The following is a 26783-nucleotide window of genomic DNA, read 5'->3' as shown; positions in this document are numbered from 1 at the left end:
GAATTAACATCAGTTAGAGAAAATGGATGGTATATTTTTGTGCTCTTTTTTGGGAAACGAAAGATTCTCATTAAAAAGCATAACTTTGTGTTATATCTCGAAAACTTATTATTTATTTCTCGTAGGAAAACATCTTGAATGAAACACTATCGCATGACAAATATTGCTTACCAATAAGGTAATAATTTCAGACTGGTTTTTAATGAAAATTATTATTAGATACGGGGTGAGTCAAATATTATTCAAAATTAAATTGACTTAGTTCATAATTCACCCTGTAATTAAAAAGTCGTCCGTGGAATTTTCCTATTTTTTGTCATTTTAATATCAAACAGAATTGGCTCTGACATGACCAGTTTTGAGATGCAATAGGTAGTATATATATTGAGAGGGGCGACTGTTTTTACAAAAAAGTTGTCAAAAAGTTGTAAACAATAACAATTTCATACAGAGTAACGGTAAGAGACACGTTGGCGTTTACTTATTGTGATTGTGTCATCATAGAAGAAAAGACATTGTACAGGGTGCCCCAAATTCGATGCTCACTGAGAGCATCTCAAGAACTATAAGACTGAGAAAAAATCTTCAAGGATCCCCAAGATCTTTTTTTCAAAATAATTAGATATCAGAAAGCAGATTTTGATATTTTGATGCATTTTCGAGTTAAAGGGCGTTTCTGAAAAAAAATTCAAAGATTTCGCTATATCTTGTTTTCTGTTCGAGATATTCGACAAAACCCACAACGTTTTTTTCTGTAATTTTTATGGTTCATATGGTGCTCATATTATTATTATAACAATGATAAGAGTTGAGGAAACCTATGAAACTCTCACAATCATCATAGATTTAGCGAAATATTCGAAAGTCATTTTTCAAGAAACGCTCTTTGACTCGAGAACGGATAAAGATATCTATGATCTGCCTTCTGATATCTTATTACTTCGAAATAAGAAATCAACGGACCTTGAAGATTTTTTCTCTGAGTCTTATAGTTCTTCAAGGATCTCCGAGATCATTTTTCGAATTAATTAGATATCTGTATTTGGAAAACTTGTCATATTATTAGGTTGAACCCATAGACTTTCTTATTCAGAAGTTCATATTCTACAAAAAACGGAAAATTCAGAAAAATTAACAATTTTTCCATTAGGCTGCTGCCTGATCCTTTCCCCCAAAAAAAATATTCAAAGAATTCCACTCATGTGGAATTAATCCGAAGCCTAGTAAAATCAAATCACTTGGTACCTTCCAAAAGTTTCCAAGCGTTCATTTGGGACAACCACCTATGTAGGATCGTTTTAACAGAAATGGTTGTTGTGTGTTTTATGATAAATAAAGGAACGTTCAGTTCAATATCGTAGTTGTAATCGTTAATAAGGGTCGTTATCACAAGCAAACAGCAGATGCACGCCATATTTACATTGGTCGATAAGGGACCCGCTTAGACATAGTGCGATCCACAAAACTTTCCCACCTGGGATTAGATCCATATACTAAACACCTCATACGGCTTTTGGTGAGAACCTCAACCGAGTAAAATTCGAAAAAAGCTTTTGGGTGCTTGTTCATGCATTTGCCTATTGCGTCTTTGGATACCACACACTTATACAGAGTAAGTTTGAAGTATGGAACGCCTCGTATATCTGGGAGAAGGATGGCACTAATTTTATAGATTTTTGTGTGCCAAGTTCTTGTGATAGATCCGATGCTATGGTAGTAAAGGTTGTTTTTTTTCGAGGTATATAACTTTAAGTCGGCATTACTGTTCAAGATGGCGACCGATTTGACAGCTGTCAAGTGATTTATTCTCAGTTTGGTTTGGCAATTCATCACGAATAGACTCACGCATGAACAACGCTCGCAAATAGTGCAATTTTATTTCGAAAATAATAGTTCTGTGCGGAATACGTATCGCGCACTACGTCCATTTTATTTTGTTTAGCGATGAAGCGCACTTCTGGTTGAATGGCTACGTCAACAGACAAAACTGCCGCATTTGGAGTGAAGCTAATCCTCAAGTGTATGTCGAAACACCGTTACATCCAGAAAAACTGACTGTTTGGTGCGCTTTATGGGCCGTACTTCTTCAAAAACGATGATGGCCAGAACGTTACAGTCAATGGTGATCGGTATAGAGCCATGATTACTAACTTTTTCATTCCTGAATTGAACAACCATGATGTCCAGGAGCTGTGGTTCCAACAAGACGGCGCAACATTTCACACTGCTCTTGCCACAATCGATATATTGAAAGACACGTTTGGTGACCGCCTAATTTCACGTTTTGGGCCTGTGAATTGGCCTCCAAGATCTTGTGATTTAACACCGCTAGACTACCTTCTGTGGGGCTATGTAAAGTCATTGGTCTAAGCGGATAAGCCACAAACCCTTGACCATTTGGAAGTCAACATTCGCCGTGTTATTGCCGATATACGGCCACAAATGTTGGAAAAAGTTGTCGAAAATTGGACGTCCAGATTGGACTACATCCGAGCCAGCCGTGGCGGTCATATGCCAGAATTCATATTTAAAATGTAATGCCACAAGATTATCTTGCGGAAAAATAAAATTCATGTCAATCGAATAATCCATCGTTGTTTTATTGCAATTTAAAGTTCTATAGCTCTAAAAAAAAACACCCTTTATTAACATTGTTGTCAGATCCTTTTTCGGAATAATAATGAACTTTCTTTTTTCAAATTTTTCTTTGAATTTAGTGCCGACACAATCAACATGAAATTTTCAAGAATCTCTAAATGGTTATTCTACGCCTGAATCAAATTTCAACTTGACATTCGAGATCCAAACCCATTGTGAACATTTCAAGTTTCTAGGTTTTTACGTTCGCGAGTTATCGTCCTTACGGTCTACCGGACAGAATTTGATTTTCCCACGCAATATCGTCGCGCATGCTTGGAAGGCTCAAATTTTCCAAATTCGATATATTTAATTATAACACGTAATTCAATAAATCCCGGGCATGATCTACAGATGCACTGCCAGTCCCTCTAACAGTTATAAGAAATCCCTTTTCTACCTATTTCATGTGTTATTGCTTGTATAGTTATATTAATAGAGAAAAAGGGATATTAACCTCACAAATATTTTAACGAAGCATAATCATAACCTCAAAAATGACGTCGAGAATCACAGATTATAATTAGCCTTGAAATAAGTGTCAAAAAATCATAGTGTGATCGTGCCAACAATCTGTTAGAAATGAGCCCAGAAATAAACGTCAGAATAGACACGAAAAGGGCATACGGTCGGTTTCTGAAACGCCAATCAATGTAAAAATCAACTCACCAACTGTCAAATTTGTGGTCAAGTGTCATTTGAGTTGATGAAAGTATGGTTAACTACTTTGATTCGATCATCCTATCAGTTAACGCAGTGATCAAATCTTGCAAGTGCAAGTGTACATCAAGCGTGATTTTGGGTTTCTGAAACGCAGTTTAAGACCAAGGTCTATAGGTTAGACAGATTGCCTCTGGGCCTGGAGTTCCAAAATGGTCGTCACGGTGAGCTAACTACTTTTCCTCACGTCCCGTTCTGGAGCTCCATAGTTTGAAAGAGTCTTTTTGAAAATAATATTGAAGCGTTTGTGAATTTGATATTGTGAAAAAAAAATTGTGATTTTGGAGTTTGTGTGGCGGATTGTTTCATGTGTCGATGACGACTTGCCAAGCACATTGTTAAAATATTGATCAATCGATCAGATTGCCCCCTTCAACTTGAATGGGGATACCGGGTGACGTCACGAATAGATGACGCTGATTGGTTGAAAGTTACGAGGCAACCTCCCAATACGCTCTATTAGTGTGACGTCACACACCGCCATTTTTGGTTTCTCCTGTCAGTGTTCGGAATCCAAACAAATAAATTGTCATTTAAATTAGTACGGTGTCGTTGAAGGAATTGGCTTATTTTCATAAATAAGAGTATTTGAGGAACGATTTCAGTATTAATTGATAGACAGAAGGAACGAGGTTAATACCAGTAAGTTTGAATCCTGTATCATTCCCCAGATTTAGTAAAAAGCCGTGTTGAACTTCAAGTTCGAACTTACTGACATTAATCTCATTCCTTCTGTCTATCAATTAATAGTAAAATCGTTCCTTAAATAATCTTATTTATCAAAATAAGCCAATTTCTTCAACGACAACGTACTTATTTGAATGACAATTTGTTTGTTTGGATTCTGAACACTGACAGGAGAACTAAAATGGCGGTGTGTGACGTAATCACTAATAGAGCGTATTCTATAGACTTTGGTCAATGGCTATAAGGATACCGAATGACGCGTTACCCCCACTCTTTAACCAAAGTAACGACACAACCTGGGTAAAATTTAATGACGTTAACTTCTAAGAATTCATTGGGTAGATGTACTAAATTCATATGAAAATGTAATAAAGAGATTTTTTTCCATTTTTCGACAAGCATTATCGTTCATGCATCAAGGCGCGCGCCCCTTGCGGTCCCCTAAATCCGCCCCTGGGGTAACCTCATGTCAAATCAAAATGATCATAATCAGTTAATTTTCATTCATTCATTCATTCCTCTCTTTAATGTGCTCACCATTTTTCGGTATGTACACAGATCAAGTCTCGACACGTTTTTATTGCATACTACTCAATCATACTACATTTAAATCTAGACAATTTTTGTTTTTGTGACAAACTAAGGACATACACAACCATCCATGCCCTTGCCGGGATTCGAACCCGGTACCTTAGCTTTGGCAGTCAGGAACCATCCTACTGCTGCCACCAAGGCAGGTATCAGTTAATTTTGTACTGAACATTTCAGAAACCCAGATTGATTTGACATTGCTTTCGAGTTGAATGTTGTCAGTTGAACAACGATTTGATCAGTCTTTCAGGAACCAGGAGCTAGTGTAATACAGTGTCCTTCCTAATTTGAATGATGCCACGTTGAAAAGAATAAAAAATTGTTTTGGTCTACCTGCATTTTGATATTTCAAAGGAAAAAGTTCGGATAAATTTCATACTTGCCTCAAGTTTCAAAAATAGGCCTGAAGGTTTTAAGCATGCGTTGTCGAACTCAGAACTAGACACAAAAAGGCCTAGAGTGTTGCAGGGTTCATGATTATAGTGTTATATTAAGTAGATTTGTTTCCAAAAAAAAATTAAAATTCGTACCCATTATAACTTTTCTTTGAGACTTTTATACTTTGTTATAGAATATGTTCTTAAAATTCATTACATAATATATCTAATACTTTCTATAATTTACAATTACCCCTCCCAGAAAAAAGCTAGTGATGCTCTTGTTTGCGCATATGACTTGCTACTTTCGAAACAAACAATTTCTTATAGAATCAGCATCATATAAAGAAATTTGCACCTGTTTTTCAAAAAACTAGAGTATACCTAAAAATCTTCAAAAACCCTACATCACTAAACAAACAACTCCTATAAGCATTGAATCCTGGACCTCTTGAGTGACTAAATTGAAAACCTAGAATGTATGGACCAGCAAATAAAGGTTTTGATGAAATCTTGACATGAAGATCTTCTGCATTCTCACTGATTATCTGATATAATTAAAGAAGTAGTTGTAAAGAATATCTCACTCTCAAGTTGATAACCTTTCATTTGTATTCATCAATTTTCTTAATCATTAAATTTTAAAACAGCAAGTTACATTATTAATTGAAAAATTCAGTAGAATAATTCCAATAACTATATTCTTTTGAAAATAATGAAATTTACAACACCAAGTAGGGTGAGTTGATCATTCTGCAATACGAATCTAAACATAATACTCTAATAGATAAGATTTATTTTAGCTTCATATAAGTTATAAATTCCTTCAGATATGAGATTCATAATACATATATGTGAATAAAACACTATGCTTTCTAAAAGATTCACTAATGCTTCATTAACAAAGAATTCGGAATCTCAATGATAAACTCACCTCATTTTGGGACCCTATTTCAGATTCCTTTGAATCTACTTCATCGCGACATTCTACAAACATAAACAACGTATAAATATCAACGGAAAACTTGTCATAAAACAAAAAAGAAGACAAAAACAGCAAATAATGTTTTAGGTGACAATAATTCCAATAATTACCTAATACGTCTTCTGCAAGTACATTATTGGCAAAATTGCTTATCTGACCCTTTAATGAGTTCAAACTATCATTAAAATTTAACCAAGACATTATTACTAATTATTTATTATTGAAGAAGTAATCATTTTCAATTAAATAACATCTTAATTTCAAATATTTACATTCTGTTAGTTCCGTCAATGTTGACAATAAATGTCAAAACATCATCGGCATTCATAGATTTTTAAGTATCTGGTTTTATTTCATTCAATGCGTAAAATTGTGGGTTCTTAAATATATCAATCAGATATTCCGAATTAATCTCTTTGTTCATTAGGCTGAGGAATAAATGAATTAAATAAAATAATTGAAAAAATATCCATGTTCATATTTTATGCTTATCACAGAAAACCTACTACTATTCTTCTTCTTTTCTCTTAATGACCCTACTACCTTACCGCATTGTTTCTTAAACAAAAAATATTCATTTTAATCTATATATGTTAATAGTTTTCTGTGGATATAATCATATATATATATCGCCAAAACTTGGGGTTACTCGTCTGTTAAAGTTTGTTCCTGACCACATGGCCCAAGTAGCTGAGTCAAAAAGAAAAAAAAGAAGAAAGTAGAAGAAGAACAAAGAGGAAAATATATCCATATATTGATCTACAATCAATAATTTGATAGGTCTATGATACTAGCACAGATTACTAGTTAGTTTGTGATACTAGTTTATCTATGGTCCAGACAATTAGGTTAAGTTATTGTTGCCGAATCTAAACGTTCTTTAGAAAAACATGAATTTTCTAAGGTTCTTGTTTCAAAGAAACGGAATTATATAGTTTTCAAAGCACATTCACTTCTCGTAAGGTGAATCATTCAATTTCCAAGCTTTTCTTCTTCTGCAAAATTTGAAAATGATGGACATACAAGAAGATATAATATCAATAAAAGAAAAAATCATCAAGACTGAGTAAGTTAATCATTCAAACAGTGAACATTTTCTTTCTAATCTATTTTATCATTTTCAGTAATATTCTTCATAAGTTTGTTGATGTCAAAGCAAAGTACGATATATTAATGAAGAAATATAAATGGTCAGTAAAAGAATTAGATACGCTGAAACTTGAGCATGATGCCAAAATTTATCTAAATGAAATGTTGTCTAGGGAAATTGAACAACTCAAAACAAATAATTCAAAACTGTCAGGCGATTACAATTCTCTAAAATCATCACATGATTATGATTTGGACCAATTAGTCAACTTACAAATTAAATACCAGTCAACTTGTAAAGGTAATTGCGAAAATTTTAAAGAAAAATTAGAACCATTAGAATCTGAAGAAAAAAGAGTGAAGAAGAGAAAATCAAGGAAATATGACTTCGTAGATCACTTTGCTGATGAAAATGTTAAACCGACTAATTCAACAGAAATTGAATCTGATCGAAATGAAAAAATGGTAACTAATTCCACAGATAGTAGAAGTAATTCAATAAAAATTGAAATTTTAGCAGATGAAAATGCTGTAAGTATTTATTCAAGATATTTTTTTTTATTTATTTCTTTATTCTTGACCTCTAATACAGTACAAGTACTGGTGACAAGGCCTATTTAACAATATACAAAAAAATAACACTATAAAATATTCAAAACAACAACAAAGTTCAACTAAACAAAATAAATCTTTCAGGTACAACTTAAGCTTAATATTAAAGTTTTTTTTAGTTCTTATATACTTTATTTATGGCGGTATTTGGTTAAATGCTTCTATTGCTCGGTAAATTGGGGAGTCCTGGACTTTCCTTGTAAACCTGAGTTCACTTCTGATGGTACCTCTATCTCGGGTGTTATGACTATGCACATCCTGTACTAGTGTAAATCTATAATTTGACTTTATATAATTGTTCGTCATGCCATGTATCAGTTTAACTTGTTCCAATTTCTTTAGGTTATGAATGTCCAAAAGTTTAGTGTCCTTATATAATATTGATGTAGGTGTTAGCATCCCATAGTTGAATAATATTTTTATAGCTCATTTATTTTAGATGTCCATGTCAAAAGAGTACCAAGGCTTGGACAATGAAATAAAATATTTTTATTGACTAAAAATGACAACCAAAAAATGGTCTGTGTTATATCAGGAGAATATGAATAAGATTTTTTAAGAGTTTCTGTGCTAGAAAATTGTTTCTAATATCAGCCTTTTGATGTGGAATAAAATGCATGTGTTCTTTTCGAAGAAATTAATGATGCTCAAACTTTTCTTGAGTATAGAGATGAACTTAAAAGAGACTTGGCAATCCCTTTATGAGAGCTTTCTAAATTGTCTGTTCCCAGTACCATACTGATTGTATGTATGCATATTTCTATTTCTTACGATGAACATTTGAGGAACTAATTATTAAATTTCAGTTTGTTTTCATTATGTAACTCAAGGACCAAACAATTGCTTCTGCCTAGAGAAAATTATTTCGTTAATGAAGAAGGAAAAATATTATTTATTTCAAATACTTCTGATTCAACCTCTGAAATTATTTTTTTCATATTAGTGATTTTTTAACAGATCATATTCTAAGTACAATTATGTAATTGGTTAATTTCTTTTTTTGGTTCTACTTCATTTTACTATCAAGTATGAACTGAATAAAGTGAAATATAATAACATATTGAATTTTTATCAACTACACAACGATTATATGTGTGATTGCAGCAGCATTTTCTGGCATTGGTCTTGCCAGCAGTTGGAATGTCTATTAGTGGCAATTTTTCTATTGAAAATGTGATTTGTAATGAATTTGGCATTTTACCCATAAAATGAAAAGTCTCATTCAATAACAATAAACATAAAATTCAAATAATAAAGTTCTAATAATAATACTTCATTCATATGACTTACATAAAATAATCATTTTGAAATATCATATGTTCTTCAAAAAACTTGAATTTTGATTATCATATATTTATCTGTACATTAAACGCATGTTTTTCTTGATTTTTTCAAACCACATAATTTCAATGTTTATTAAATGAAAATTTTGAATTTTAGGCAGAACAATCTGACTCAAACAATTTCGAAGTTAAATTGGAGGAAGATTTATTTAATGAGGTAAATAAGAACTTGTTGTCAGAATTGAAAAAGGCCCAAGAAGAAAAAACCATTTGTATAGAAACTTCAAGAGCAAAAGAACTAAGTATGTATAGGGAATGGCAAGAAAAGGAAACTACATGGAAAAAAAACATCAAAGATTTGGAAGAAAATATAGAACAAGAAAAAAAAAGTATAAATAAACATTGGCAAGGAAAGGAAATACAAATGAAGAAAAAATTGGAAAAAATGGAACAAAAATTAAAAAAACAAATGGAAGATATAAAGGAAAGAATACAAAAGGAAAAGTCAATTCTTACCAGCAATTTCGAAAGCAAAATCTACGATATGAAAACAGAATGGAAAAAAAAAGAAGAAGAATTAAACAAGGAAATAGTTCGATTAAAGGAGAAAATTCAAAGAGAAAAATCAATTTCTGAAAATTTCAAACAGAATGAAAAAGATATCACATTAAGGTGGCGAGAAGAAGAGCAAAGATGGAAAATAAAAATTTCAAATTTGGAAAAAAAACTTCTTTCCTTAGAAAAAAATGATAAGCAAGTACAAAATAGGGTTTTGAATCATGAACATAATAATGTAAATGAATCCCACGATAATGTAATTATTTCCTCATTTGAAAATTGTGAGCTTAATAATTCTGAAAATTCTATACAATTGTCAAATTTACAGCAGGATGAAATATCAGATAAAGAGCATACTGAAGATGAAAGTGATGATATTTTCAATATGATGAGAGGATTAAGGCTAGCTATGATTTCTCCAATTCCTGAATTATCAATGGAACATGGTAAGTTGAAAAAACTATTTTTGAATCAAATTAAAATTAATTATAAGGTGTGTGAATAAGTCTTTCCCGTTTTTTTTCAAATTTTGAGCCTTTATTGTGAAAAAATGGTACAAATGAATTATTGAAAGTATTGGCCATCGCTAGCTACAACTTTTCCCCATCTTTCTGGCTACATACGAATCCCGTTGCGAAAAAATTCGACCGGTTTGGCCTCTATCCAGTCATCCACCCATTTTTTGGCTTCCTCGTAGGAATGGAAGTGCTGGTCAGCCAGGCCATGCGTCATCGATCTGAAGAGATGGTAATCAGACGGAGCAATGTCTGGACTATACGGCGGGTGGGGTAGGACTTCCCATTTGAGCGTTTCTAAGTATGTTTTCACCGGCTTTGCAACATGTGGGCGAGCATTGTCATGTTGCAAAATAACTTTGTCGTGCCTTTCGGAGTATTGTGGCCGTTGTTCTCGCAGTGCGCGGCTCAAACGCATCAATTGTCGTCGATAGACCTCGCCTGTGATCCTTTCATTCGGTTTCAGAAGCTCATAGTAAACCACACTTAGCTGGTCCCACCATATACAGAGCATGAGCTTGGCGCCATGAATATTTGGCTTGGCCGTCGATGATGATGCATGGCCGGGTAGTCCCCATGATTTTCTTCGCTTCGGATTATCGTAACGGATCCACTTTTCATCGCCAGTCACGATACGATGCAGAAAACCCTTTCTTTCATGTCGCTGAAGCAGCTGTTCGCAAGTGAAAAAACGCCGTTCGACTTCTCTCAGCTTCAGTTCGTACGGCACCCAATTTCCTTGCTTTTGGATCATTCCCATGGCTTTCAAACGCTTGGAAATGGTTGTTCGGTCAACTCCCAATGCTTCAGCAAGTTCTTCTTGCGTTTGACACGAATCTTCATCAAGCAAAGTCGCCAATTCTTGATCTTCAAAGATTTGCGGCCGCCCGGAACGCTCCTTGTCTTCCACGTCGAAATCGCCACTTTTGAAGCGTCGAAACCATCCGCGAACACTTGAATCATCGACACAACCTTCTCCATAAGCTTCCTGAAGCAACCGATGCGCCTCGGCAGCAGATTTCTTCAAATTGAACCAATAAAGTGAAACTTCCCGCAAATGACGTCGAGTCGGCTCAAATTTCGACATTTTCACGATTTCAAAAATTTATGATGCGAAAAAATTTCAACTAATGTGTTAGTGTGGAATTGTTGACAGATGAATAAGCTTTGATTATGACATATGTAACCATTAAATACTCGCACAGTATTGGTGGCGCCATCTCTTACAAAAAACGGGAAAGACTTATTCACACACCTGATATAATAAACTTATTGTCCACTTCGTTTTTCTGAAATTTCCATTTGAATGTCATGACATTTTAAGTTTGGAAATTACATACTGTATAGTTCTTGCAGGGTGCTAGAAGGCTATGAACCCCCAAAAATTGTGTCGCAGTTGTTTTTCAGGCATTTTTTTTGTACTTTGAAGTTTTCGCCAACTATTTTTACACTGCTGAACATTAAATTAGTGCTATCCTGTAATTTGCATTTATTTTAGAAATCTTTTATTTTTTTCGAATCACAACAAGATGGACTAGAATAGAAAAGACAGTCGCTTTTTGCTACTAGTACTTTGAGAATAGTACGGATCATATTATGTATCAGAATATTTGGCATACAAAATGGGAAGAATTAATACCTTTTTTTTTGTGCTCAGTGAAACAACGAATAAACTGTCAACTAAGTGTTAGTAGAATGAACATAAATAAATAAGTTTATTCTTATGATAATTGCACAACAATATGTAATGAAAATAAAATACGTCAGTAATTACAGATCACTTGCTACAACTATCCAGGTATTCACCTACATACAGGGTGATTCACTGGGATGATATTAGACGTTTATGGAAAACTAATCATAATTTTGAGGTGTAAATTTGCATTTTGGGGTTTGAGACAATGATCTTTCTCCCTCAAATATTTTCAGATCTCTAAAACTTCCGGTTATACCGGAAACAGACTACTACTTCCTTATGTCAAATTGCACACCCAGTATAATATTGCATCAATAGATAGCTTTTTTTGAGGACAATTTTGGCAATATGCCATATCTTGGGTAAAGACTCAACGGTTCATGAGTTGATGGGATTCTTATGAAAAAAATGGAGGCAATGTCTCAAACCCTGATATGCAAATTTTCAGCTCAAAATTATAGTTTTTCATAAAAGTCTAATAGGCCATCCTGGTGAATCACCCTGTATATCATATGTTTCTATTTCTAATAAGAATTTAACTGATTTGATGAACATAGAAAGTGAAAGATTGGGAGATGGTAAAGATATGGTTGGGTATAGGCGGTCTGTATATTTGTATGTGGCAAAACACTTGCAAATAAAACATTACGTTTTAACTATGTCTTGCTTGCTAAAGTGGTGTTAAAACTTTTTTTCACAATTCTAAGATCATGTTAGGTAAAAAATTAACAGTGTTATGCCTGAAATGGCAAAGGAACACAGTAATGAAGCCCATATAGAACACAATCGGTTTTCCTAACTTGTAGATTTGGTTGTCCTGTCCTCAATTAGAGAATGTTATTAAGAAATCTTTTTGATTTGCAGAACATTTGACAAATGAAGACGAAACTGTACTACCAGAACATCAACAAAATGGTACCGTATTCAAAAACACAAATGAACAGGAGCAGCAATCATCAGAAATACTTGATAGATCTGATTGGAGGGATAGATATCAAGCAAACAGAAAAAAGAAACGGGTAAAATACCAAAAATTGTCTGTGATAAAAAAAGCCAAACAAAAATTCTGGTTACAACTCAGCCAAGCTTTTACTTCAAATGTAAAGATAAAATCTCAACCAATAAGACAGAAAGAAAATATGCATGTAAGAAAGAACAGTCCATTGATAAACTTATCAGAATCATCTGCTGGAAGTAGCAATACTTTAATAAATGGTATTGCTGATTTGATGAGTAAAAAATTACATCCTTCAAAAGCTCGAACAAGAAGTACTAAAGACATGAATATCCTCGAAGTAAACAAAATGCTACTAGAGAAAGCAAAGCAAGAAAATGAAACCAAAAGTCTCTACAAAAAAGAAAGTTTGCACAAGGATTTGGAACTTTCTTCTGATGATGAAGATGATTCAGCTTTAAGGCAGGATAAAGGTTCAGCCAACCTTAAAGAACAAGACTCAAGCAATGCGGGAAATGCATCTTTTAGAAGCCCTTATGATAGCCACATCTCTGGAATTGATACACCCACATTTGTCGATTCTTGTTATGAAAGTATATCAAATCCTCTGAGTATTGAATCTTCAGTGATTGATAACTTGTGTGAGGATAATAAAGGAAATAATCAATTGTAAGTAACAATTTTTTTTTTAATTTTCTTATCCAAATATAAAAGCTCATATATTTGTTTCATTGAAGTTTACAAACTAAAAGAGCTATTTACTTTAAATTTTGGTTGAAGAGATGGGCAGTTGTGTTCTATTACTCTAATATATACATATTTGATATGTTTTAATTTTTCGGTCAACTGGAAGTGATTTCAACTTTATTTTTTCAAATGGAACAGCCTTTATGTTATTACTTTTTGGAATAATTTTGGGTAATCTTTCATATTTGTGCACTTGTTTTAAGGAAGCAGGGGTATAATTTAATTTTTTAAACTCACTGATTTTGATAAAATAGTTCAGTTATTACCATATGAAATTTTGTTTTCTCAATAATTGAAAAATACCCACCTCATCAATCTGAAATTGATAAATCAATTACAAAATAGTGAAATAAATCTTCATGCAAACTTGAGGATTGTATCATTGTTTTGTTTTTATACAAGGTGTTAATAGGACATATAACAAAAACTTCATGAAACACAATATCTTCTCTAAAAAGTGAAATATTGTAATCTGTCACCACACTCAGTACTAATCATATTTTTCTTCAGGGAACAAGAAGATAACATGATATCTGAAATGAAAGAATCTGTTGAAACAGATAGGTTTAAAGCCAAGGTCAATCAGTGTACATCTTTGAAGCTTGCCCATAAACATTCACAAGATATCCAAGTAGAAAATATTGAAAAACTGATTGTAGACAAAGATAAGACAGAGGAATTAATTAAAAAAATAAATACTCCAGAAAAAGTTCAGTCATGCGAAAATCAGATGTCAACTAATAATTTTGAAATAGAATATAATGTCAACAATTTGGAAACTACCCAAACTGAAAATATTAAACTTGAGTTGAAGAAAGAGTTCAATAGTTTACCACAGGATGAAGAAAAAGACATAAATCTATTCAAATCATCAAACTTCACCTTGGATGAATTTAATGAGAAATCTGAAATATTGGAACGATCAAATGAGAAGTTGGATAATTCTCCGAAATTATCTGGAGGGAATGATGAGATAAAAGAATTTTATCAAGAACAAACAGAGGAATGTATCATGGAAGAAAATGGAAATAACAATTCAAAAGAATTGAATAATATGTTAGATGTAAACTGTGATCAAGATAATATTGCTGAAAAAGGAACAGAAAAAAATGCCGATTCTGAGATTGTACATTCAGAAAATCAAACCAAAGAAGAGCAACTAGATCACGAAAAAGTCAAAAATGAAGATTTGAAAATTGAGTATGATAAAAATAGTAATAATTTCACCGAATACCAGGAAATATTTGAAATGATCAAGGAAGAAAGTTTTGAAAATTTGAATTTGAATAAAAATCAAGTAATGAAATGCTATTCAGGTAACGTCAATAAAAATAAGTATATTGATAGAAATATTTGCCAAGAGAATGAAAATAACTTTAATTCAAAAATATACAAGGAAGAGAAATTTGAGTACAAAGCACCAACACTTTTTTCAAATGACAGCAGCATTCAATTGAAAGAAGAACAAGAAAACAATAGTACTGGATATAATTCCGATACAGAAGAAGAAAGCTCATGTGAATCAAACGATGACTCAATTACAGAAAGTGATATTTTCAATCAAAGTTTGCTTTCACCAAATTCTTCAGAAGAGGAAGAAGATATAATGGAAATTTGTAATGAAATCATGAATGGTAATTTGAATTCACAATCTAAAGAAAATACTTTAACGAATATGAAACATTATCCAACACCGATCAACCATCCAACTACATCTTCTGCTGCTCACAGCATTGCCACTGGATTCAAGAACCTTCTTGCCATTGCTGCTGCTACAGATATTGGATTCAAGGAAGCTGCAACCATCAAGGAATACCTCAAAGATCTTAACGAGTTCTTAACTGTTGACGCCACTGCAGATACATATACCCTAATAACTTCAGAGGAAAGAATTGAATCAGATTTTTTTCCAAATTTATTTGATAGCGAAACAGAATCATTATGTTCAATGAGCTTTGAAAATGACGATTATTTGGAGGATGGAAGAGAAAAATCTGTAAAATATAGAGTTCTTGATGAACCAGTGAAAGAAGAAAAAAACAGGTCGAATGTACGTATATGGTCTATGTTTTCGAAGAATAATCGTGAGGAATTAAGAATGTCTAAATCCTTTTGTCATGAAGATGAATATAACAAATCATCTGTCGCAATCATAGATAATGTTTGCAATAAGGTTAGGGATACTACAGCTGACAAAACAAAAGAAAAATCCATTCTTGGTGCTGGAAACCTAATTTCTGAAAAATCAGACGATAAGAAGAATGATGTTCCAATTACTTCAAAAGACACAATTTGTTTTGAATCCAAACCATATGATGATAATGCTAAATGCTTTAACATTATTAAAAATTCAAGTGATAATATCAAAGAAAAAAAAACAGAACTAACTTTTAACAACAAAAAATTAGATGATAAAATTAGTTCTGAATCTGAACCTAATGATGAAAATAAGAAATACATTAACATTTTAAAAAATTCCAACGAAGAAAGAAAAACTGAGCTGACTTGTACAGAAAAAAAACCAGAGGATACAGTTCTTGTTGAATCTGAACGTTTTGAAGAAAATGCAAAATGTATTAACATAGTTAAAAATGAAGATGATATCACAGAACTGCCTTCTACAAAAAATAAATCAGAATATACAATCAGTTCTGAATCTGAATCTTATGATGAAAATGTGAAATGTATCAACATTGTTGCAAATGCATATGGAAATATCACAGGAAAAAAATCAGACTTGAGTTCTACAAAAAAGAAATTGGAAGATACAATATATTTTGAATCTAAACCTAATGATGAAAATGCAAAATGTATTAACATAGTTAAAAATAAAGATGATATCACAGAACTGCCTTCTACAAAAAATAAATCAGAAGATACAATTAGTTCTGAATCTGAATCTTATGATGAAAATGTAAAATGTATCAACATTGTTGCAAATGCATATGGCAATATCACAGGAAAAAAATCAGACTTGAGTTCTACAAAAAAGAAATCGGAAGATACAATATATTTTGAATCTAAACCTAATGATAAAAATGCAAAATGTATTGTCAAAAATTCAAATGATAATATCACAGAAAAAAAAACAGAACTGACTTTTAGCAACAAAAAATTAGATGATGAAATTAGTTCTGAATCTGAACCTAATGATGAAAATGAGAAATACATTAACATTTTAAAAAATTCCAATGAAGAAAGAAAAACTGAGCTGACTTGTACAGAAAAAAAACCAGAGGATACAGTTCTTGTTGAATGTGAACCTTTTGAAGAAAATGCAAAATGTATTAACATAGTTAAAAATGAAGATGATATCACAGAACTGCCTTCTACAAAAAATAAATCAGAAGATACAATCAGTTCTGAATCTGAATCTTATGATGAAAATGTAAAATGTATCAACATTGTTGCAAATGCATATGGCAATATCACAGGAAAAAAATCAGACCTGAGTTCTACGAAAAAGAAATCGGAAGATACAATATATTTTGAATCTAAACCTAATGATGAAAATGCAAAATGTATTGTAAAAAATTCAAATGATAATATCACAGCAAAAGAAACAGAACTGATCCCTACAGAGAAAACAACAGAAAATACAATTGGTTTTGAATCTGAACCTTTCGATGAAAGTGCAAAATGCATCAACATCGTTGAGAATTTAAATGGTAATATCACAGGAAAAAAAACAGAACAGAGTTCTACAGAAAAGAAATCAGAGGATACAATAGATTTTGAATATAAACCTGAGGCATATGCAAATTGTATTAACATTGTTAAAAATTCAAATGATATCACAGAACTGACTTCTTCAGAAAATAAATTACAAGATGTAAATGAACATAATCCATCAATTCTAGAAAATTTGAGTCCTCTAAATAATACCATGGAATGTTCTTATAAGTCTGAGCAGAAGTTTTCCCAAAATACATGTAATCTCTTAAATTTAGAGGTTCCTTCTAAACCTCAAAAAAGAAAAAGGGGTCAAAAAAGTGCACTGATGACTAAATCCATAAGAGTGTATAATCTTAGGAATTCTGCAACCAGAGTAAATAGAAATAATGAAATGAAAGCAAATAATTCTTCGCAAAGTAAAACCAATGATGCAACTTTTGAAGAAAATTCAAGTAATTCAACAAATAGTCCTAGCAAGGCTAAACGAAGGAAGCTTTCTCCCCTTTTGAGGGAGACAAGAACTCTTTCCAAGAATTCAGTAGGAGGAAAACTCTCAGAACAAGATATTTTCGGAAGTCCTTTGTCACCATGCATTTCCGATGATGAATCTCCTTTACAAATAGAGAATTTGAATTCTTTCATACCAAGTACAAGTACACCAGTAGAAAAAAGAACAAAAAGGAAAAGAAGCACACAGTCACCTTCTAAAATTGAGAATTTTTCAAAACCATGCACAAGTCCCATAGTAGAAAATGAAATAAAAAGGAGAAGTAGCACCATTTCACCTTCAAAAATGCAGATTTTGAATTTTTCAATACCAAGTACTAGTCCATCAGTAGGAAATAAATCAAAAAGAAGAAGGAGCACACAATCGCCTTCAAAAGTGGAGATTTTTAATTTTTCAATACCAAGTACTAGTCCATCAGAAGGAAATAAATCAAAAAGAAGAAGGAGCACACAATCACCTTCAAAAATGGAGATTTTGAATTTTTCAATACCAAGTACTAGTCCATTAGAAGAAAATAAATCAAAAAGAAGAAGGAGCACACAATCACCTTCAAAAGTAGAAAATTCAAATTTATGGAAACCAAGCACAAGTCTACCAGAAGAAAAAAAATCAAAAAGGAGAAGGAACCCACAATCACCTTCAAATTTAGAAAATTCAAATATCATTAATCGAAGTAAAAGTACACCAGTAAAAAAACAAGTGAAAATGAGAAAAAGCATCAATTCTAGTAATAATTTAGAATCTTCAATTCTGATGAATCAACATACCAAAAATTCTGAAAGTCCTGCAGTCACTTCCAATCTGATTAACAATGTGAATCAAAATTCTAGTCAAAATGAAGTTGTTCCGTGTACAAAAAATAAGGCAAAAATCAAGATAATACAAGATATTATTTTGAAATCAAAAAGTAATGAACAAAAACTAGGTGGATTCAAGAGGCCTATGAGAACAAAAATCCTTCCGGCTTGTCCACAATCACCACCCCTACCTAAAGAAGACACTACTGGCAACCACCAACCAATCATCATACCCTTAGATAAGCCAGAAAAATTAGATCCAAGTAAGTTATTATTAGTTTTGTGTAGTACTGTTTGATTGTTTATTTATTAATGGGTAAATTATAATATATGTTTACTCTTGATCTTTTTATCGATTACACCATTATTACATATTAAGTAAATCATTCAATAATATGTTTGTGTTCTGCTATAGATTTATTTCATGCAGAAAATATAGAAAGATAATATCTGTATTGTTATAATATTATGTGTTTCCACTTTGGAAATATGGAATAGTAATCCACTAATTTTGTACATGCTTAATCATTCTTATCTAAATATGAAATTATGTTTTAGGTAAGGCTGCATCGCTTTTCAGACAACTTATAACTTATTCCACTGAAGAGAAAACGACAGAAGAGGTAGCAAGACATTTCTGTAATCAAGAAGCAGATTATATTTCTAGGTAATTTTTTCAAAATTGTTATTCACTGCTAAAAACCCGTAATTTTCCAATTCAGTATTACCTTATTTCAATCAAACAAAAATAACTCAACAAAATACATGTTACAGGTTAATTATGCAGCAAATCATTCAGGACAAAGAAAAAGCAGATGCAGTAGTTACACATGCCCCACTTATGACTCATACTCAACGAGTAATGTTAGGATTTATGTTAAAACTGGAAAAAATGAATGTTTATAACCTTATTTCCACTTACCTGAAGGTGTCTGAATTTTACTTGATCCGAACAACTGAGCTAGAAACAATTGAATCTTTAACAAGGTAAGGTATTATGCAGTTTAGATTTTTCTTAACCAGTAGAAGATAAAATTGGGAAAGTGTTGCTGTTTATCATATTGAAAATTTATAATAGTTCAACATTTTATTTGTTCGCTTGGAGAACAGGACGCTATTATTTTGTATAAACATTAAATTGAATTCGTCTTTTATAAGTTTTTTATAATTATTGATAAGTTATTTTTGAATACTCTACTAGTTCAGTTTTAATTCCCTACAAACTCTTTTTGTCTTTTCAATCATTAAGTTATGTGAAATAAGTTTTTGAGGTGCTAAAGATATTCATTAAATTATTTTAACTCACATTACTATTAAAACAATTTTTTTACAGGATGAATGTTGCAATATGCAAGTCACACGGCTATATCGAAAGGATGCGCAAATTTTGTTTAGAAGCTTTCTATTTCATGGGTGATCTTGCTATTCCTTTCTTATTTATAGTATTGACTTCTTGGATAGAAGTGCTGCCTCCTGCAAAAGATTCTAAAGGTAAGTGAAATTATTGTTTCTACATTTGCTACAATTTCTTGTATGGGCTAAGTTTGAATTATTCATTTCATTTCAGATTTTCCATTAGTTAAGGTTTTGGTGCAGTTGATTAATTTGAAAACATGTAACATACCAGGTTACAACCTGTTATCTCTTAGGGATCTTCTAAATAAATTTTACGAGTATCCTAGAGAACCTTGGAACTCAGACAACTTCTTCAAGGAAATCTTCACGAATTATTTAAGTAAGTAATATTCTTCATAATCCATAGAACATACATTGGGCGCGTTCAGCAGACTCAACAGATGTCAATATTCTATGAATTTTCTGCTGAACGTATTCTAACAGTTTCCGCTACGGAGCGGTCGCCATCTTTGGTAACGAATTTATTTTATGCTACTTTTTGGTAACATCTTGAGTAACTGACATTAGTGATAGTTGTGACAGTGGTTTTGGGACGAAATTTAAATTTCGAATAAAGCAATAATGGAAAATGAAACATATAAGTTTATTAACATTCTGAAATGTTACTCTGAATAAATTTCCCATATATTGAAGAAGAAAATAGTAATAATACCGTAAACAAACTTGGAAATAAAAATCGATATTATAACAAAAAATTGTCTCTCATCATAATGTAGCCTTCAAGAAGGACCTACAGAACCTATATCTGTCAAGAAAAGGAGCAACCCGTCTAGCAGAGAATAGTAAAGTTACCAAACTGATGCCTATCAGTAGCGGAGCTACTTACGCTACCGATCTTTCTGCTGAACGCGCCCATTAATTTAATTATGTTCGTACTCATAGTCGACAAACAAATCATTCTCAAGTATGTCATATATTGTGTATCTGTCCTTCGAGAAAGGTGTATCGAACGTGGGTACTGGCATATCACTATACATTGGTCATATTATTCCTTCATTGGAGTAAAATGAGTCCAATGAAGTGAATAAAAATATTTGATATATCGGGTGTCCCAAGGTGAGTGGCCTATTAGATTATTATGGAAACTATTGATGGTAAAGATTTCAAATTTTGAGGATAGATATTTGGCCATGTAAGGTACATTTTTAAAATAATTTCACATTTCCAGTGTTGCCGGATGTACGACAATTTGGCAACAACTTTGTTATTTTGAATAGGATATCCGGTATTTCTATTTTTTTTATGATACTCCATAAAATATCGAATCTATTCACTCTTACTTTTCCATCCCTATCTTCAACGGTTTTTGAGTTATTAATTATTTTTCGAAATTTTAGATCAATTTGGCGTATTACGAAAATGACTCTAGTTCGCTCAATATTTGAGATTTAAGTCAGAAATTTTGCAAGTCGTTAGATATTGATCTGATCTGTGTCACTGCTTTTGAATTACGGTTGTCAATAATACAGGACGGACCAAAAAAAATCATCATTTGCCAAGTTACAAAATTGTAAAAAAGTCTATTTTTTCAAATTAGACACCTAGTATATTTTTCAATTCTTGGAATCAGTACAACACACTCTACAATTTTTCTATTCACGTCCCTATACCTATCTCAACTGGATTCCGAGTTATATGCGTTATATGTGTATATCTTTCTTGAGCCATTATTTATAGAAAAACCTCGGAACAAAACACCTGTTAGGCAATAATTGTTTATTTTGACATTTATGGATTGAACTGATTCATTGATATATCGATCTATGAACGACAAAGAGAAAATAACAATACAAAAGAAATTAACACTTATTGAATCAATGTGAAATCTAATAAACGCATATAACTCGGAATCCAGTTGTGATAGGTATAGGAACGTGAATAGAAAAATTGTAGAGTGTGTTGTACTGATTTCAAAAATTGAAAAATATACTAGGTGTCTAATTTGAAAAAATAGACTTTTTCACAATTTTGTAACTTGACAAATGATGAATTTTTTTGGTCCGTCCTGTATTATTGACAACCGTAATTCAAAAGCAGTGACACAGATCAGATCAATATCTAACGACTTGCAAAATTTCTGACTTAAATCTCAAATATTGAGCGAACTAGAGTCATTTTCGTAATACGCCAATTTGATCTAAAATTTCGAAAAATAATTAATAACTCAAAAACCGTTGAAGATAGGGATGGAAAAGTAAGAATGAATAGATTTAATATTTTATGGAGTATCATAAAAAAAATAGAAATACCGGATGTCCTATTCAAAATAACAAAGTTGTTGCCAAATTGTCGTACATCCGGCAACACTGGAAATGTGAAATTATTCAAAAAATGTACCTTATATGGCCAAATATCTATCCTCAAAATTTGAAATTTTTACCATCAATAGTTTCCATAATAATCTAATAGGCCACTCACCTTGGGACACCCGATATACATATAAATATATTTGATATCGTATAAATTATTGTACCTTTTTTTTTAGAAAAGCCCGAAGCACCTGCAGATTTTACAATTTTACTTTACACTAAAAATTGTGAGTGTAAGTGGGTATGTCAAAAAATCAATGATTTGATCAAGCCTATTCTGGAAAAAGTGAAAAATGTAAATTTCAAGGCGACAATAATTGTTCTTATTGGTCATATAATGAATCCGTTTATTGGGAAATCACATTCTGAACATGTTGAATCCATAAGAAAATGGTTGAAAGAACAGGTTTCAGGTAAGAGTCATTATTAAAGGTTTTATTTGTTGTTCAAATCAGTCCCATCTAGGAAATACATCATTTATAGCGAAAATTTTATTTATTTACTTCAGCTATGAAATGAGGTTACACCTAGTGAGATTTTAGTGCCAGTTTTTGTTTTTGCTTGAAGCGCTCACAATCTCGAGATATTTGCTAGGCGATGTTTCATTCTGTTTATATTTCAAATTTTATTTTTTCAATTTGAATTTTTGTATTATATTTCTAATAATTCGATTTTTTTCAGATGAAACTCCGGAAATTGTAAGGAAGAGTATAGTGTATTCTCTCAAGAAATTTCCAAAAGCAAACAAAAAAGTAGTTAATAAGAATGAAAAAAAAGATATTGTACAAACTGTAAATATGTGAATTTGTTAATATGTATATCCTTATTTTGTTGTTTTTATAAATGAATAAAAATTTTTTTATGGATATTATATTGTTTGAATCAAAGTTCCATGCTGAAATTTTCAGAGACTAAAAAATTTAGAAATTTAGATTACTGAAGTGGCACTTATGCTATATCAAAATTTCCCCGAAGTTCTTGAATTAATTTTGAAAAAATTACATGTGTTTGTTCCTTGTAACAAACATGATGACAATATTTTTATGAAATTGTTACAAAACCTTATTATAATACTTGATAAGATATACTAAATAGAAAATTTTGAGTATGTATTGGGAACTTCTGGAATATAGAGGAAATGATAAACAATGGGCAATCTCTTTTATTACTTTTTTTCATAAACCATTTCCAAGTTTAATTTCTAAAAATCAATAAATTAATTATTTAAGGCCATTAAACTCAATTAATATGTTTTGACACAAAATTAATAATGTGTCATCTGTGCTTCTAACATCTATGATCTGAGAGAAAGGATTGAGATTGAACGACCTTTATAAATTTTAAAGGACGTTTGAATCTTTCAAAGCCAACTGTGTTTTTTTTTAAATATCTCAAAATGTTACCCAGTTGTGTTAGATCTATTGGAAAAAAGTCTCTAACTAAAAAAGTAAGTTATTCTTTGTGAAAATTGAGTCGTAAACAATTTTCAGAATAAAGTTCCAGTTTTGGAGGTTATAATAAGTTAATACAAAGTAAAATATGGCAAAGAGGATAATCACTAAGCTGAAAACCGTAATGAATAAAGGATTTCAAAAATATGTAGCATTTAATTGGTACTTTAATTTTGCAGAATGCAGCTGGTATAATTTCCAAGCTCAACAATGGATTTGCTTCTGAAGCCACTTTCGAAACAAAAGTAAGTTAGCAATTTGAAGACATCAAGTTTTGTTATTGTGAGTTACTTTTTCCTAACCATTTTTACCATTTCTTAATAATAAATTTAAATTTTTGCGAAGTGTTTAGTAATGGCCTTTTTTAAATAACCAACTGTGTCCTAACTCAAAAAGCATATATTTTGTGATATATCAAGAATTTGTACTTTTGCATTAAAGTTCCTAAAATTAGATTATTTTAGATGAAAATTATTTGGTGGATGCTCTGGTGAGAATTGTAATTTTACTTTTTACACTGACTTAATAATAGTTTGATAGTGCTTGTAAAAAAATTATTGTTCTTACAATGTCTTAATTAGAGAGGTTCAAATATAACACTATGAAATATCAAATCATTACCATTAATAGATAAACTTATTTTCAGCCCTATAGACTCCATAAGTTAGAGCAAGGTCCTTCAACTAGTGTCTCTGTTACCAGGGAAGAAGCTTTGAAATTTTTTCATCAAATGCAAACTATTCGAAGGTTAGAAACTAGTGCTGGAAATTTATACAAAGAGAAAATTGTTAAAGGCTTTTGTCATTTATATTCAGGACAGGTAAGAATTTTTATTGTTTTCTTACAATGTATATGAAAAATGTTCATCCTAGTCCTGGTTTTATCTATTTGAAATAATTATGAGTATTATGAATATTTATACCATTCAAATAAAATTGATATAATTTGATTTGGGATTTGATTTTCAGGAAGCAGTAGCAGTAGGTATCAAAAGTGCCCTTCGTCCCTATGACTCGGTAATAACTGCTTATAGAGATCATGGTTGGTGTTATTTATTTGGAGTTAGTGTAGAGGGTGTTTTGACAGAATTGACAGGCAGAAGAACAGGCTGTGCAAGGGGTAAAGGAGGCTCTATGCATATGTATACTGATAACTTTTATGGTGGCAATGGAATTGTTGGAGCCCAGGTATCTACTTTTCCTTTTTTCATAGATCATAGCAAACATATTTCTACATCAGTTAATTTCCTTCTGTTTCTGTTATTTTTGAAAAAAATTATAATTCACAATGAATATTTTTTCCTTTTTTTTCTAATATGTATTAGAAAAAAATATGCCTTGTAATCAGCATCAAAATACATTCTGCCCAGAAAATACGGGAAATATTAAAGATGAAACTAACAAAGGAGGCTTCAAAAATAGCATTAACATGTAATAATCTAAAATTTTTGACTTATTTCTCTTGAAAATCTCAATTTTCAATTTGGTATTTTCAACTTTATTGATGTTCCCACCAAAAGGTACCACTTGGAGTAGGATTAGCTTTTGCAGCTAAGTATAAGGGAACTGATGGTGTGAGTATTGCCTTGTATGGAGATGGTGCCTCTAATCAAGGACAAGTTTTTGAAGTTTATAATATGGCAAAACTATGGAATATTCCTTGCATTTTTGTGGCTGAAAATAATGGATATGGTATGGGCACCAGTGCCGAAAGATCTTCGGCAAGTACAGATTATTACAGTCGGGGAGATTACATTCCAGGAATCTGGGTGGATGGTATGGATGTTCTGGCTGTAAAAGAAGCCTTCAATTTTGCCATTAATTATTGCAAGAGTGGAAAAGGTCCTTTAGTCATAGAAACTGCCACTTACAGGTAAATTTATTTACCTCATTAGTCAGCTATCAATTGACATATCTCATTAACTTTTTTGTGGAAGCTTACATAATAATTAGTCTCACTTGTTCCAATAAGTAGTTGGTATACTTTTCTGTCAATATAGAGCAAATGTCAAATATTGGCTACTCTGTCAATGAACAATGATGACCAGAAATTACATTGTTTATTGAAAAAAAATAGGCTTTCTACCTACATATAAATCACTGTTCTAGAGCGCCCCTTCCCTGATCTCTTTATTTTTAGAATTTTGAGTCAGGAGTAGTTTTGAAATATAAGGTTTGTCTTACTGCTGATGAAATCGTGGTTAAATTGATTTCTGTCGGTCATTTCTGATCCGGTCAGTCCGGCCTTTAACACAATAACTCTCTGCATAAACTTGAAATTTTCAGGTTATGTTCAGGTCTCAAACTGCATGCATCGAAACTCAAACCACTTCATTATCACCCTATTGCTTTATTATTTTTTTACACATAAATTTTACTACTCAAAAACTAATTTTCCATTTAGGTATTCTGGACATTCAATGTCAGATCCAGGAACAAGCTATAGAACTCGTGAAGAAATCCAAGAAGTAAGACAAACCAGAGATCCCATTACATCTTTCAAGGAAAAAATTATATCAAGCAACCTTGTTACTCCCGAAGAACTCAAGGTAATTTGAACAAAATTGATTAAAATTCAATGTTTGTAATTCTAATCAATTTTATTATCAGAAAATGGAAGGAGAAATAAGAGCTGTTGTTGATGAAGCAACAAAAAAAGCCAAAACAGAACCTGAAATTGGAATGGATGAGCTGACAGCAGATATCTATGTCAATAATCTCGAAGGTGATATTAGGAACATATCACCTTTCAATCCATTAAAACACAAAAGAATAGGGCCAGCCGTTAATGCAAAATAATTTTTAGATAATAAATCCATCCTAGCATTCATTTTTAATTATTTAAAAAGATCGATACAGGTGATATTTTGTCCATTTAATTATGTGAATGTTATTTATTTTCAATTCTATACAAATTATATATATTTTATTTGGAAATAGACAGGCAATTATAATGAAAAAAATTATATATTTATGTTGAAATTGTTATTTGTCGAAGGATATATAAATACATTTTTTAAGGCGATAAGCTTTTTAATTGATGACTCTTGATTTTCTCCTTTTAATTTACTAATCTGATCTTAGCACAGTCCCCAACCACTTAGAACCTGTGAAAGATGAATGAGAGATTATCTGACTCAATTTGCAACTCGTTGGCTGTGGGGTGACTTACTAAA

At 31.8% G+C, this 26783-nt stretch overlaps 3 protein-coding genes across 5 annotated transcripts in view; 2 read left to right on the top strand and 1 right to left on the bottom strand.

The window, feature by feature from the left end:
• The window catches only part of LOC123673466 (thyroid receptor-interacting protein 11-like), a 40514-nt gene extending 34210 nt beyond the window's left edge, over positions 1 to 6304 (bottom strand). The window contains exons 1-2 of the mRNA XM_045607963.1: positions 6108 to 6304; positions 5947 to 5999 (exon numbers count right to left, since the gene is read on the bottom strand). Of these exons, the coding sequence (XP_045463919.1) occupies positions 5947 to 5999; positions 6108 to 6198 (144 nt within the window). The 5' untranslated portion in view covers positions 6199 to 6304. The remainder of the gene's footprint in view (positions 1 to 5946; positions 6000 to 6107) is intronic.
• A 424-nt stretch (positions 6305 to 6728) lies between these two features.
• Positions 6729 to 23025, top strand: LOC123673465 (putative uncharacterized protein DDB_G0282133). 2 transcript variants are annotated; one of them, XM_045607962.1, is made up of 12 exons: positions 6729 to 7063; positions 7122 to 7617; positions 9139 to 9795; positions 9868 to 9985; positions 12615 to 13374; positions 13963 to 18695; positions 18991 to 19099; positions 19207 to 19419; positions 19766 to 19923; positions 20000 to 20167; positions 22334 to 22570; positions 22839 to 23025. In XM_045607962.1, exons 1-12 carry the CDS (start codon positions 7008 to 7010, stop codon positions 22958 to 22960), a joined length of 7827 nt encoding a protein of 2608 aa, XP_045463918.1. In that variant the 5' UTR covers positions 6729 to 7007; the 3' UTR covers positions 22961 to 23025. The 2 variants fall into 2 exon arrangements, with proteins under 2 accessions (XP_045463918.1, XP_045463917.1); XM_045607961.1 differs by having other exon boundaries at positions 6734 to 7063; positions 9139 to 9985.
• Positions 23026 to 23443: 418 nt separating this feature from the next.
• LOC123673467 (pyruvate dehydrogenase E1 component subunit alpha type II, mitochondrial-like) lies at positions 23444 to 26658 on the top strand. 2 transcript variants are annotated; one of them, XM_045607964.1, is made up of 7 exons: positions 23444 to 23604; positions 23788 to 23853; positions 24255 to 24428; positions 24577 to 24795; positions 25128 to 25480; positions 26012 to 26156; positions 26218 to 26658. In XM_045607964.1, exons 1-7 carry the CDS (start codon positions 23554 to 23556, stop codon positions 26404 to 26406), a joined length of 1197 nt encoding a protein of 398 aa, XP_045463920.1. In that variant the 5' UTR covers positions 23444 to 23553; the 3' UTR covers positions 26407 to 26658. The 2 variants fall into 2 exon arrangements, with proteins under 2 accessions (XP_045463920.1, XP_045463921.1); XM_045607965.1 differs by having other exon boundaries at positions 23490 to 23729.
• The last annotated feature ends 125 nt before the right edge of the window (positions 26659 to 26783 follow it).

This window comes from Harmonia axyridis, chromosome 2 (genome assembly GCF_914767665.1).
Source record: "Harmonia axyridis chromosome 2, icHarAxyr1.1, whole genome shotgun sequence".
In the NCBI taxonomy this organism is placed as follows: domain Eukaryota; kingdom Metazoa; phylum Arthropoda; class Insecta; order Coleoptera; family Coccinellidae; genus Harmonia; species Harmonia axyridis.
This window is presented reverse-complemented; position numbering and strand designations above follow the sequence as displayed.